This window comes from Rhincodon typus, chromosome 7 (genome assembly GCF_021869965.1).
Source record: "Rhincodon typus isolate 14 chromosome 7, sRhiTyp1.1, whole genome shotgun sequence".
NCBI lineage: Eukaryota > Metazoa > Chordata > Chondrichthyes > Orectolobiformes > Rhincodontidae > Rhincodon > Rhincodon typus.
Genome location: NC_063338.1, coordinates 9,634,784 through 9,649,924, shown reverse-complemented (window position 1 = coordinate 9,649,924; position 15,141 = coordinate 9,634,784). Strand labels below are relative to the sequence as shown.

Genomic DNA, 15,141 nt, shown 5'->3' with positions numbered 1-15,141 from the left:
TTAATTTTTATTAGTAGATTGGGAAATTTTATTAAACAACATGAAGGTAAACAAACAATGGATGCCTTTTACACAACTAATACATAATTTGACAAAAGAAGCTATTTTTAAGGTACAAAAATCCCACAGAGTGATCCGCCCGTGGGTTGACAAGGGGAGTTAAACTTAATATCAAACCACAGGAAAAGTTTATAATGCTGCCAAAATAACTAGTGAGCTTTAGGTTTGGGAGAATGTCAGAAATCAACAAACAAACACCAGAATTTATTAAGGAAAGAGAATATCAGCGTAGACTACAAGAGAGATGAAGAACAGATTGTAAACTTTTCTGTAAATGTCAGTAGGAAAAGTTTAGAGGAAGTAAATGTGGCTTCGTTGGAAGCAGAAGCAGAGTAAGGAAAAGGCAGAGACTGGAACAACTGTCTTGTAACAGCGTTCTTGCGAAGATTTGTAGCTCGAGTTGTGGAGGAGGTTGTTGGCTTGCTCGCCGAGCTGGCTGGTTATTGTACAGAAGTTTAGTCACCATGCTAGGTAACATCGTCAATGTGACCTCCGATGAAGCGATGTTGTTCTACTCTGCTTGGAATTTATATGATCTGGCCTATGAAGTTGGTTTGTGTCATTTCCAGTTCTTTTTTAGCATGGGTTTGTATATGGGCTGTAATTCTACATGTTTATTGATCGCATTATGGGTTGAAAACTAGGCCACTAGGAATTCCCGTGCGTGTCTGTGGTTGACTTGAGCAAGGATGGTCACATTGTCCCAGTTAAATTGATGGCCTTCATGGTCCGAGAGCACTGAGATAAGGGAAAGTTCGTCGTGTTGTTTTGCTACTAACTGATGTTCGGGTATCCTGATGACTAGTTTCCTTCCTGTTTGGCCGATGTAATGTTTGTTGCGGTCATTGCAAGGTATTTTGTAAACTACGTTGCTCCTGCATGTCATGGGTGTGGGGTTTTTGGCCTTTGTGAGTGTTTGTTGTAGTGAGACCAAACAAGGCCTCACACCTAACATGCATTGTCTGACCTAAAATGTCACCTCTTCTTTACACTGATAAAACCTTTAGTTCTCACAGGACATGGACTTGAAAGGAATTCGGGGATTTACGTACACATATTAATCAATTAAAACCTTATAACTGATTGAAGAGTTAACAGCATCTTAGGTTTGTTTATTACATCCTCATCAATGGTGTGACTCTTTGATCTTTTACTTTCTGATACTCTTTCACTGTCTGATACCACTCTCACTAACACCTGAAGATGGAATAAGACTCCAAAAGCTTGTGTATTCAAATAAACCTGTTGGACTATAACTTGGTGTTGTGTGATTTCTGACTTTGTAACAGTCTTCAAAGCAGAAACTACAGAACATCTTCCAGAAATAATGAGGAACCAGGGATTTGGTGAGAATGAGGATTTAAATAAACCTCGTATAAGTTTTTTTTAAGAAGTACCAGCAAGATTTGTGGGACTGAATGCAACAATTCCCTGGAGCTGATGAAGTGTATCCAAGGATTTAAAAAGAGAGCAAGAGCTGCAGTGATAGTCGATCCATTGATCTTGATCTCGGATTTTGGAAAATTCTGCAAGAGCAGTTCCCAAGTATTACAAGGTAGCAAACAGTATGCTGCTAATTAAGAGGAAGAGACAAAGCACAGAGCTACAGGCCAACGAGCCTGACATCAGTAGCAGACAAAATGCTGGAATTTGATGTTAGGGTAGGTCATTGAATGTAAGTGGCACTAACAAGGCCAGATTTATTGCCCAGCTCTAATTGCCCTTGTGAAGGTGTTAGTAAACTGCCCGGTTGAGCCATGTAATACAAATATTCTTACAGCACTTCTCCTTCTATAATGGCTTGCTCACTTATTTCAGAGTTAGCAGTGAACCAGCCTGCATTCACAGGTAGGCAGACTGGATAAGGACGGCAGATTTCCTTCCCTAAAGGACAAGTGGGAACCACATGGGTTTTCACAACAATCACTGGTCACTGATTAAAATGAAATTTTTATTCCATATTTATTAATTAATAGAATTTAATTTACTCCAGCTGCGGTGGTGGAATTTGAAGCAAAGGAATCTTATTGCAGTTATGCAGAGTATTAGTGATGCCACACATGAACAAGTGTGTGCAATTTTCTCTCCTTACCTAATAAAAGACAGATTTGCCTTAAAGGCGATGCAATGAAAGCACACTAGACTGGTTCCCTGGCTAAGGGGGTTGTCCTGTAAGCAGCAATTGAGAAAGCTGGGACTGTTTTACCTGGAGTTTTTAAAAAATGAAAGGTGATCTAATTGAGGCGCACAAAATTCTGAAGAAACTTGGCAGGGTAGAAGCTGAGAAAATCTTTCCACCGAATGGGGAATCCAGAACAGGGAGCCCATCACTAATAAGGCCAGCTCAGGGGGCAGTTAAGAGTCAATCACATTGTGGTCGGTCTGGAGTCATATATAGCCCAGATAGTGTGTGGGTGGCAGATTTATCTTTCCTGAAATGTTTTTAGAACAATTAATAGTTACCATTGCTGAGTTTAGTTTCCAATTCCAGATGTATTCACTGACTATAAATACTAACAGCTGTCATAGTGAGGGTTAATCTCAGAACTTCGGCCTGGCCCTCTAGATCATCAGTTCAGTGGCATTACCACTATCCAAACAACATGATATCGTGTATACAATAAACTTTGTTATTACACCTTTAGCATGCAGTACCAAATGTCTGTTGTGTATAAATTTGGATCATGTAGCACAGTAGATGTAAATGCTGCTGGCAAGATTAGATCATTCAGAGAAATTGGAGTGAACTTGGTGTTTTTTCCTTTGTTTCTGACTTTCAGGGAAAACTTGGACGTATTGGACCCCCAGGATGCAAAGGAGACCTTGGTGACCCGGTAACTGAATCACTGTTGTCTTTCGGAGAATTAGTTCAGCTCATCATCTGACTTAATCCTCATTACCTTCAGGGTTTTACTTTATGCTTGTCATTCAAGGAGTCCTCTTTTAGGCTTGTTTGTAATCAGCTTTGAAAATTTGCAATTTGGTCCTCCATTTAAAACATAGATTCTAAAGTTCCACTCTGCCCAATCCCAATATAATTGGGCAGGTAACCACTATAGCCTCTCGCATTTACCCTTCTTTACATCTCGTTCTTTCCCTGTCTCTCAACCATTGTTCCTTCCTGCCCATCTTTGCTGTTTGCGTTTATCAATCTCTCTCAGACCATATCCCTGTAAAGGTCCGTTCCTTGATGCCTTTACTGCCATAATTCAATAACTTCGCACAGATCGCACCTTCGTTGCATGCAGAACTCTGCCCATCTGATTCCAATGCCATGACATCTTGATTCACTCATGATATTTGATGGAATAATGAAAATCTTGCATCTTTCAGCTCTCCAAATTATATTGCCTTCATACCAAGCCAGTGGAAAAAACATCACCACCACTTCATTCTGAGCTCACCCATTAATCTTTCTTCATCTATAAATATTCTTGACTGAAATATTTTTTCTCACTTCAAGTGGAGTTCCCACGTGCTTTTCATAACTAAAACCTGTCAGCCAGATGCTGGCTTTCCCCCTCCATGCTGAATGTTTCTCACCAACTGTTTAAGCTTTTGAAGGTCCAACTTTGTCCAAATTTCACAATAGTCCTCGAATAGCTGATGTTTTTCTGGTGCAAGATGAAAATGAAGCTGGTAAAGTCCTTTTGGGCCTTTACTACTGTGTAAATTCCCCTTTTCTGTCTCCTAAATGGCAATTGACTTACCCCCCACGCTGCTCCCCCACGTCCCTCTTTTCTGTGCTGGAGTTGGGACTCATCGAATTAGCCCCCTCTCCAGCTCACTTTTCCAAAGCCACCTCCCTTTTGTGCAGTTAGCTGAACTTTTAAACTCAATCTGATCATGATTTTCTGATTTACTACCTCTCCTCTTTAACTCACTGTTGATTTGATGTTGCATTTTTATGAAGCGTCTTTAATGTTATAAAGTTGCTAAAGGAGAAGGATATATAAGATGTGAGGTAAATTCATCTAACTTCTCTCCCTCACTGACATGATCTGAAGATATTGCTGCATGTTCCATATTTACACCACTGACCCAACTTCCTCCAGTGAAACCTTGAAGAAAACCATGGCCCTTGTATTCGCTCTCGGCAGTAGCCTCCATTCTTTACTGCAGATTTTATCCCCTCTCTATTAGTCATTGTTCCAGGCAATACCTAATCTTGTCGCCTTATTTGACCCTGAACTGAACCTTTGACTCCCACATCCTCCACATCATCAAGATTACCTGCTTCTACCTTTGTAGTAACTGTCTCCTCTACCTCTGCATCAATCCATCACCACTGAAATCTCATCAATGTTTTTGTCACCTCTAGACTACTCTATTCCATTTCTCCCCAATGTAATATTCCATCATCTACGGCCCCTCAACTTCAATGCATCTGTATCCTAACACACACTATGCCCTGTTCATCTATCAGCCCTGCTTGCTGGTCTAAATTGGCTTTTTTTTTTATTCATTAATGGGATGAGGATATTGCTGACCAGGCAGAATTTATTGCCCATTCCCAATTGCCCAGAGGGTAGTTCATAGTCAACCAAATTGCTGTGGGTCTGGAGTCACATGTAGGCCAGACCAGGTAAGGGCATTAGTGAACCAGATGGGTTTTTCTGACAATTGACAATGGATTCATAGTCATGATTAGATTCTTAATTCCAGATATTTTTTATAAAAATAAAAAATTCCACCATCTGCCGTGGCGGGATTCCAACCCAGGTCCCCAGAATGTTATCTGGGTCTCTGGATTAAGAGTCTAGTAATAATACCACTAGGCCATCGCCTCCCCAATAGACTGTACACTCTATTAATTCATTTTAAGAATACTCAAATGTCTCCACCACCTCCTGCTTCCTTATTTCTTAGCCTCTTCCTACTTTACAGCCCTGCAAGCATTCTGTGTTCTAGCTTCTTTGTTCAGCCCCTGTCTTTTTGTGCAATCATTGGGGGCCCTTCCTTCAGCTATCCATGTCCCAATCCCTCTAATTTCCTCCTGAAACCTCTGCTCATTCCCCTGTACCATTCCCCGGCCTCCAATAAAATTAACCTCTTTGACTAAGTTTTGGCAAAATCCCTTCTATTGATTCCTTTAGCTTGATGTCGATTTTTGGTCTAATCGCAGTCATGAAGCATTTTGGGATGTTTTACGAAGTTAAAAGTACTATGTAAATGCAAGTTGTTGGGCAAGCCAATTGTAAGAGTATATCCCATGACTGACTGTAATGCGGTCATTATCTCAATCCCAGTTAATGGGAGCCCATTGTGTGCAGCTCACTTTGGAGATCTGGTGGGGATTCATGAGTGCTTCAAGTGGCAACAGCCAAAGCTCTATTCATCACGTGCCATCAGTCATTCAGCAGAAACAGCTGCCCTTGTTTCTAAATGCTGCTCAGGGTTCTTGTATTACGGCAGTAGAGACATCAACACTCTAAGGAATGGACCTTTACAGGGATATGGTCTGAGAGAGGTTGATAAATGCAAACAGCAATGGTTGAGAGACAGGGAAAGAATGAGATGTAAGGAAGAGTGAATGCGAGAGGCTACAGTGATCACCTGCCCACACCCAGCATCAACCTGTGTTCACCCGGTTTCTTCCATAGCAGACTCCCAGAAACCAGCCTGGCTCTTTGGTGATCAGAGTCTTTAACAGGCCGGTGATGATCGCTCAAATCTCGAGCTCCCTGTTGTGAATGTCACCTTTCACCCGTCACTCAGTGGGTAGCTCTGAGTCAGATGGCCGTCTGTTCAAGTGGCACTCGAGTGAAAATATCTAGACTGATACTCGCCCAGTGCTGCTCTGTCAAAAGTGCTATCTTTTGAATGAGATGTTAACTAGAGGACGCATCTGCTGTCTAAGGTGGGAATATAAGATTCCATGGAAATGTTTTGAGGGGGTGAAATGGAGTTCTTGGCTTCCTGGCCAGCTTTTACCCCTTCAGCAACACCAGTTAGGAAATAGATTGTCTGATCGTCATCTCCATGCTGGTTGTGGGAACTGCTGTGCTTAAATTGACAGTTGCATTTCCTACATTAGAATAGCGAGCACGCCACAGAAGTGCTGAATCAGATGAGACTACCCGAGGAGTTGGCAGTGGAATTGAAATGGGAATGTTTCAGGGGCATGACTCGCAAACAGTTCTAGGCTCAGACTCCCATGTCCTCAACAGGTCAGCAGTTATATTTAATAAAAGATGTGCCTGAAAGACCACTGATCATTTCAAAATGTTGCCCGGCTGACTGATGACCAAGGTGTTACCAAAGGGCTGTGTATTTGTGGCTGCCCAGAGTTAGACAGGGTTAATCACTGCTTCTCGTTCATTATCCAACATGCTGTGTATAACAAGGCTGTCATTCTGTCGTTCACAGGGAGCCCCTGGCTATCCCGGAGAAGCTGGTGAGCGAGGATTTCCTGGTGACTCTGGGCCGAAGGTTTGTGTGTGTGTGTGTGTGTCTGCTTATTGAAAAAAAAGGAACTTTTTCTTTTAATTATTAGGTCATTCGGTGAGCATTCAAGCTGAAAGAAGAACCTGGTTCACCAACAGTGAATGCTGAAGCAAGAGCTAACGTTTTGGTTGGCTCTCTAATGTCAAGGTCAGAGGTCTGCGGGTATGGGTCATAGAGGGTCAGACCCCTCTGTGGCAACGGCTGTTCCTTTCCTGTGATTAAGGTCACAATACTGGGAAGTTGGAGCTCCACCTAATATCCAACCTTAATCCAGGTACCTCGCAAAGGTGGCATGGTTCATCCGTAAATCAGAACCTAGTGCTCCCTCATTCTACAACTTCCCTGAGACTAAAGGAAAATTGACGCTGATGTTAGAAAACAGGAACACATTGGGATATCAGTGTGTTTGGGCCGTTTTTTGTTTTGGGCCTAAGATCCTGCACTTCAAAGGTACTTTTCGTCTCAGTTTTTGAGGTTGGCTGGAAATTGAGCTTGGGGACTCTGAACCCTTTCCCGTTAGTAGATGGTGCCTCCACAGGGACAACCTGCACATTGGAGATGTCAAAGGTCAGGCTGTTCATCTCATTAGCATCAGACTGAAGCTAAACCTTGAAGACAGGGGGTCGGAGGAGGCAATGAGGGGAAAGGGGGCATCGATCCAACAACTCTGGAATCTGGGACATGATTCTGCCTTCCAAGCTGTGATGGTGACTGAGAAGTCCCAGAAGTGTAAGGCCTGGTGTCTGGCCATCTCATTGGTTTCCAGTTTCTGTTAAATACGCATTAGGCTCCTCATTTAAGATTTAGGTAGCCTCCCTGTATCCCTGAAAAGTAAATCAACCCAATTTTAGGTCAGACCGATTTTCAGGCTTTCTTGGGTCGGGAAATCCCCAAAACTGGGCCATGTTGAACATGCACCAAGTACCACATTTTTCACCCATTAAAGAGATTCCATTCTTTCTTGGCCAAATAATGCCTTTATCCTGATGAGCAAACAAGAATGGAACTGAGTTTGCTGATAGTATATTTAGCTTCCTACCCAACACTGTTAATACAATGGTGTCTTTAGCTTGGAAGTTTGTCTGAGTGTATTTCCAGCACCAAATTCCATACAGCACTGGGTACCCTGAAAGGAGACATAAGATAAGATGAAATAGGATATGAGAAGGCTTGCAGGAAAGAAAACACCAAATTGAGAGTATTCCATCACATTCCCGACTTGTGCCTTGTAGGTGGTAGTCAGGCTTTGGGGAGATAGGAGGGGAGTAAGTTGTTGCAAAATTCCTAGTTTCTGGCCCAGTTCAGTTGTCAGTCGTCAGTAACCCCCATTGTAATTTGGTGCCTCTTTTATTCTTTGAGGATCTCCTTTAGTAGAATCTACTGAGCCAATCCAATTTTCTAGCCCCCTCACAGTAGCAGGTCCAGTGGATCTTCCCAGGGGAGGAACTGTTGAATAATGCTGTCTGTTTTCTTTCAGGGAGATGTCGGGCGCCCAGGAAGAAGTGGACCTCCTGGTGATGAAGGAGACAAAGGTCCTAAAGTGAGTGTGGTAGAATTCATAGCCTGTTTGGACAGTTATTGTAGAGGTACAAGTATTGGGCAGCATCATGGCTAAGTGGTTAGCACTGCTGCTTCACAGTGCTCGGGACCCGGGTTTAATTCCAGCCTCAGGTGACTGTCTTTGTGGCGTTTGCATTCTCCCTGTGTCTGTGTGGGTTTCCTCTGGGTGCTCTGGTTTCCTCCCACAGGATGTGCAGGTTAGCTGGATTGGCCATGCTAAATTGCCCATAGTATTCAGGGATGTGTAGGTCAGGTGGGTTAGCCAAGAGAAGGGTGGGGAATAAGGAGAGTTGGTATGATGGGAGGCTCCTCAGAGGGTTGGTGCAGACCTGATGATCTGAATGGCTACTCTGTGCAATGTGGGGTTTCTGTGAACTTTTCTATTGTATTAGCTGCAGATACAGGGGATGAGGTTCTGGGAAAGCATTTTGGTATCTCTAAAGACAAAAGCTGATAAATTAAAGTGCTTCCTTCAGCAGCAGCAGTTTCATGTTGCTCTTTTAACCCATTGAGGGTATATTTTTCTCGGGGAATCTACGGAGGTTAGCCTGGTTCGGCCACATCTCGAGTTTTGTGTCCAGTTCTAGTCACCTCATTACAGGAAAGATGTGGAAGCATTGGAAAGGGTGCAGAGGAGATTTACCAGGATGTTGCCTGGAATGGAGGTAAGGTCTTACGAGGAAAGGTTGAGAGAGCTAGGGCTTTTCTCTTTAGAACGACAAAGGATGAGAGGTGACTTGATAGAGGTGTACAAAATGATCGGAGGTATAGATAGAGTAGACAGCCAGAGACTTTTTCCTCGGGTGGAGGTAGCTTTTACGAGGGGACATAGTTTTAAAGTGAAAGGAGGTAGATATCGGGGAGACGTCAGAGGTAGGTTCTTTACTCAGAGAGTGGTAGGGGCGTGGAATGCATTGCCGGAGAGGGTAGTGGAGTCGGCCTCATTAGGGGCATTTAAGCGGCTATTAGGTAGGCATATGGATGATAGTATAAGGTAGCGGTGGAGGTTAGATAGACCTTAGGTTTCGGGTAAAAGTTCGGCACAACATCGTGGGCCAAAGGGCCTGTACTGTGCTGTACTGTTCTATGTTCTAAGTCATCACAATGAAAGCCTGGAACAAGGAATGGTTTCTTGACCTGCTGGATGTCATGTAGGTAGCTGTGGATTTTCCCTGGTGCAAGGATCAATTCCATCATAGGAATCTCCATGAAGAATAGTCCGTGGTGTGAGTTGGCCTCCTATAAAATTTTAGGGCTGAGATCAGGTACCACCTATATGAATGGTTCTCTATCTGTTAGTCTTGTGTTGAGTTGGTTTTGAGGAATCTCATCCTTGCTCTTAATGCCTCTGAATTAACGTTTCTGGTATTAGATCTGGGAATGGTACTCAATCAGTGGTGTGGGACATGGACAGTTGGTACCCATGCAGTTCAGAGATTTGGTTTGGAACAGATGCATTTAGAGGGGGACAGAGGAAAGAGGAGTTCAACAGCTCACTTAGAAATTCTGGATCTGACCAGGACTAATCAGCAGACATTTGGCAGAATCGTCTGTTTGTAATCAGGTCTCCTGTCAATATTACTGGTTGGGAGAGAGAGAAAGCGCAAAGAAATACCTATCAGAGTGGACTCAAGTTGTAAAACTATCCATTCTCCAGTATTTATTTAATGATTATGTGAAATGGAAGTGTCCAGCTTTCAAAGTACTTCTCTGAGGCAGAGTTGAGAAGACATTTGGTGTGTGTGTACGTGTGTGTGTATATACAGCAAATAAGTTCAGATAATTCAGGGTGTTATATGCAGCTAGTCTAATGCTGAGTGAAGATGTCCTACAACATCAGAAACTGAGTGTGTTTCTTAGTGTTCTTCATGTTTCACATGATACACTCACTGACTTTCATGTTGCCCCGCAGAGTCATTTGGAGCTGCAGAACATTATAAATCATGAGCTGCCGTGCTCTCCCAGTGCTCAGGGTGGGATATCAGGCCATGGCTTAGTCAAAGGGCCGAATGGCTCTTCTAAATGAAGTATCTGGGTGTTACACTTTTTTTTTCTTTGCAGAATCTGTTTAGCTAAGTATCTGTTATGATAAAATAGACAGAAAGGAACTTTCCCCTTGATATATAGATCAATGACCCGGGGGCATAGATTTAAGGTAAGGGGCAGAGGTTTAGAGGAGGAAAAACATGTTCACCCAGAGGCTGGTGAGAATCTGGAACTCACTGCCTATCAAGGTGGTAGAGGCAGAAACCTGCAGAACTGTTAAGAAATATCCAACTGTGCACGTGATGCCAAAGCATGCAAGACTATGGGCAAAGTGCTGGGAAATGGGATTAGATAGTTAAGTGATGACACAGTGTGGAGCTGGAGGAACACAGCAGGCCAGGCAGCATCAGAGGAGCAGGTTTTGACTTTGGTTAGTTTTAGCCGATGCATATTTGATGGGCTGAAGGGCCTTTTTTCTGGGCTGTAGATACTTATGACTAAGTGTCAATCAATCAGCTAACCATAAAATTGCTCAATAGCAGGGGCCACTTCAAGCTTTGCTTCCTGTGTGACAGAGTGAAACCTAATGGGGTGGATTGTGCATTGTTGTATACCCCAGTGGGGTTTTGTGGCATTATGAATAAATATAGAGTCTGGGGGAGCAGGGGTGCTTACAGTGCTAATAAATCAGGGCCTGCTCCTGTCGAGGAACCTGGGCTCATTGGTTGAGTACTCTGTCAATCTGGGTGATCTGCGTCCAAAGCCAAGCGGGCACATACACAATCCCAGTTGACAGACAAAGTGGGTCTGTTATTCTGAAAAGCTGCCATCATCGGCTAGTGGGAATCATCAGATTCTGTAGGCCTACCTTTGTTTCGTGCCCGGCACTGGGGATTCGGAATTGCTGGAGGCTGCAGACTGGTACGTTGAGGTCAACGAAAGCTCTAAAAGTGCCTCAGCTCCACCCTAGAATACCCTTCTTACTCTCGATGCTGTGTATGAACCATCCCTGAGCCATTCTGAGCTAACATGCTGTCTGTCCTCCCTGTGGATTGTATCTCATCACTGCCGATACTTCCCTTGCCTTCCACCCCACCAGTACACACACACACACACACACACACACACACACACACACACACACACACAATGATGGTTCGTAATTGTCTAACAAAGCCATGGTTGTAAAGTGGTGTCATTAGCAACCTGAACTTTTACTGGGCTTTATAATTAAAGGCATAGAGTGCAAAAGGTTTGGTTGAACCTGTCTTAAATAGTTCAACCCCAGCCTGAATATGGTTCCCAATCATGGCCACCCAAAGGAAATGAGGGGAAGGGTTAAAACATGGTGGGGAGGACGTATGAGGTGACTGGAAACAGACCAAGCATCAGGTCCTATAATGTTTCTCCCAGATTCCGGATTGAGACTGAAAACATGTGCATTAATAGACTGTCTCTTCAGATGCCGTTATTTAATGGCTTTTGTTTTCTCTTAGGGTTCAGTGGGACTTGATGGACGTCCAGGCCTAATGGGTCAGAAGGGTGCAAAGGTAATTTTTAACTTTTTGAACCAAAAGCAAGATGGTAGGTCCTGAGTTAGCCACTGCCTTCTAACACTGGTGGTTGAATCTTAGTGCCTAGGTTTGTTGTAGTCTAAATAGGTAAGAGGAAGTTATACTTTGTCATGATGAAGACTGTTAGAGCGTTGGTGGAGAGATTCTGTCGGATAATGCTTTTGTACTCAAATTTAATGATTACTCCATTCTCATATGTGGGGTTACAAGGGTGGGTCTGGGTGGGATGCTCTTTGAAGGGTAGGTATGGACTTGATGGGCTGAATGGCCTGTTCCCACACTGTAGGGATTCTGTGCTTCTTATATAATCTCTCAGACTAGTCTTGACTCTCTCACTGCTCTTTTACTGTCTGGTGTCCGTTTCTCCCAGTTTTTCTTGGAAACTGAATGTAGCTCTGATCATCTACCTTTGTTCTCCCTGATCCTTTCACTGTCTAGTCTTTTTTCATAGTTTCTTCCTTTTGTTTCTGTTCCACTCCTTCCTCTTTTCTTTCTTCCTTTCTTCCTCTGTCTGCTGTTTCTCTGTCTTCCTGCCTCTCCTTTCCTGCACCCTACATTCTCCTTTTCGTATTTTCCTTTTGTAGTTACAGCTAATCATTTGTTCACCCTCTGCTTTTCTTTATCTCCACACTCCCCCTCTCCCTCTCACTCTCCTGGCTTTTTTGTATCTCTTGTAATCTTCACTCCCTCACTGCTAAAGAAAGCAGTTGAGGCCAAAAAAAATTGCATGTTTTCAAGAACGATTTGAGGGATAAAGTAGTCAAATGGTATGGGGTGAAAGCACGAACAGGGAGGATGATTAGCTATAATCATATTGGCTACAGTTTCAGGCTCAATGAGCCAAATAGCCTGCTCCTGGTCTTATTTTCTGTTTCTATGCATCTTGCTCCATCTCCACTCTTTTTGTTTGTACTTCATTCTTGCTTTCTCCCCGTTTGTTTCTCTGTCCTTTTTTTTTGAAGGAATATTTCTTATCTTGCTTTTCCTCTGGCATTAAAGATTTATTCTTTAAATGCTACGTCAAGTTAATCTTCTGAATCTGTTGATAAAGATGGCCTGAATAAAAATACTCGCTGTCTGTGACTTGCTCCCAGCTCATTGTTTCCGTGCCAACTCGTAAAACTTTAGAATGCACAAATGTACCATAGTAACAGTTTAAAGGAAACATCAGTTGATTCATTCACAATGTGTTTTTTTAACCATTACAGCCACCAATCCTGACTTTTCATTGAGGGCTTCGGAATCTGCTGCCTGTTAATTGTAATCCTGACCCGGTCTTCCTTCCCATTAACAAATTATTTGTGTTATTGAGACTAAGTTGTTGGGTGAGGGGGTGCTGGGAGGAGGGAGTTACCTCATTGATGCCAGAATTCCAGTTCAGGTGAATATGCAGATGAAGCATACCTCTAGCCAGTGGGCCAGCCTGGAGAAATCAGAAAACCCATCCCATTTGTGTGGGGTTTTTTTTAACGCCCCTTCCAGCCGTTTTTGCCTTGGGTGCACATTCAGCCTGCACCCATTGCATCAATTGCTCCAGTAATTCTTCCTGTTACGTTGTTCTGTGGGGCCCTCTGTGGACCTAGGGGCTGCTAAAAATTGATGTGACTCCCATAAAGAGAGAAAAAAACCTTACGAGATTTAAGGCAATTAGTTTCAGACAGCACCGCACCTCACTATTGACCAGATTTATGCATGCCATTGGAGCCATTGGCCATTGGAGTGCTTTATCTCTTAGTCTGGGGGTTTAAAATGAGATTAAAGAGATTCCCCCCTTTAATCTGCAGGTTGGTAATGTATCTTCCATAAATGCAGCAGGTCCCTGTTCCAGACTGATTTGATGGCCCTGTCCGTGGGATTTGCGATGGGACTGGCAATCGTGACTGTAGGAGGCATTGAGTGTTGTTCCATCCTTTGTTCTGGCAATGACCCTTGAGCTCTGAATCCCCCACATTCAAACCAGAGGCCCGCACAGTGCTTGGGGAAGGTGAAGTCCTGCTCCTGGAGCTTTGGCCGAAAGTGTTTGAAGACGGGATGGGAAGACTGTGGACGGGAGGGGGTGAGACAAGTGGAGGTGTCAGGCAGACCGGTGAGCCAGTCTGCAGTTCTGTTTGCCCCAACGTGGAAGTAAATGTGCGGTGATCAAGTAGCGAATACGACTGGATAAAACGTCGGAACCAGCCGGCATAGGTTGACTTCTTACTGACTGACATTGCCTTGTTTGTTTTACTTCACAGGGTAACAAAGGCATTCCTGGGCCCAAAGGAGATGTGGTAATCTTTAATCTCTTTTGTCATATTTATATGGTCTATTTCCAGGCGTTGATAAGGAATGTGCACTTTAGAGACACGCAGTTATGTGTGCATCAGCACAGTCTTGTGTGCAGTACAGTGCACATGTACATAGGCAAATTATGCCTGTGCCCAATTTTAAATCACTCAAAACATTTTGAGTTAAAATTGTGGCCTGTACAAATCCAGACCCACACACAGACACACGTTAGAATTAAAAGGAAGTTGCATTAAACATTATTTGCAAGCTTCTAGTTAGGCCTTGCCTCAATGCCCATACGATGGGAAGTTCTCAACTTGTGTTGTTTTTTTCGTTTCTGAACATTAGGGTCGCAGAGGTGACACGGGATCTAAAGGCGCTCCTGGGCCGAAAGGAGGTGTGGGAGAAAAGGTGAGGACAAATTTTGTTTTGTCTCTCCAGTGCTTTCTTATCGACAATGCTGGTTAAATGTGGAAGGGAGAGGAAGCTGAAGAAGAGTAGAGGTTTTTGCATGAGTAACATCCATTGGCAGAGTAATTGAGTTACTCAGCTGTGCTGTGCCAGGATTGTTGCTATCTGGTAGTAATCATCATATTTGCTAGCTGGTGGCATTGCCCCTTTCAAAGTGGCAGTTGTGGCCCACTGGGCAAGGTTATTGTAGAGTTCCCAACATTCTAGTTTCGCCCTGGAATGTCCTGGACGTGGTTAGGACAAGGTCATCAGGTCATATATCATCTGTCTCGGCATCTTCTTCAATCGTTCCTACTCATTCCGCCATCACAGGGCAAGGAGTTCTTGGACGGAGAAGCTGGGGTGGCAGCTAAACTCAGGAGTTCATACGATTAGACCTCCAAGAATCCACCCACTTTGAGTTGGCAACTCTTAAGTTGTCAAGCAAGACTTAGCAGAGTTGATGCCAACCTGTTTTGCCAGCCTTGACATGGGGGTAAACGTGAGCATGGAATTCCGGGCAGTCTTTGAACGGGGTAGCTTTCCTGTAGCTGACATCTAACTTGAACGTTAGCCTACGTGTGACGGTATAGCAACAATCATGGCAAACTGTGCTGAAAGTTGAAATTATCATGCCTTTCAACTCAGTGACCATGCTCTTGATCCGCTTACAGGGCGACGTTGGAAATGAAGGTGTGCGAGGATTGCCAGGTGAAGGTGGACGCAAAGGTGAAAAGGTAACGGCCAATCTTGAATTTTCTGAATGGCTTGGAACTGTGAATGAGCAGGGAGACTT

The 15,141-nt window shown here is 43.7% G+C and overlaps 1 protein-coding gene across 2 annotated transcripts in view; it reads left to right on the top strand.

The window, feature by feature from the left end:
- The window catches only part of col6a2 (collagen, type VI, alpha 2), a 72,818-nt gene that overhangs the window by 29,886 nt on the left and 27,791 nt on the right, over positions 1-15,141 (top strand). For both annotated transcript variants that reach the window (XM_048599013.1, XM_048599014.1), the window contains exons 11-17: positions 2,841-2,894; positions 6,430-6,492; positions 7,985-8,047; positions 11,550-11,603; positions 13,862-13,897; positions 14,244-14,306; positions 15,020-15,082. In XM_048599013.1, coding sequence (XP_048454970.1) covers positions 2,841-2,894; positions 6,430-6,492; positions 7,985-8,047; positions 11,550-11,603; positions 13,862-13,897; positions 14,244-14,306; positions 15,020-15,082 — 396 coding nt within the window. The remainder of the gene's footprint in view (positions 1-2,840; positions 2,895-6,429; positions 6,493-7,984; positions 8,048-11,549; positions 11,604-13,861; positions 13,898-14,243; positions 14,307-15,019; positions 15,083-15,141) is intronic.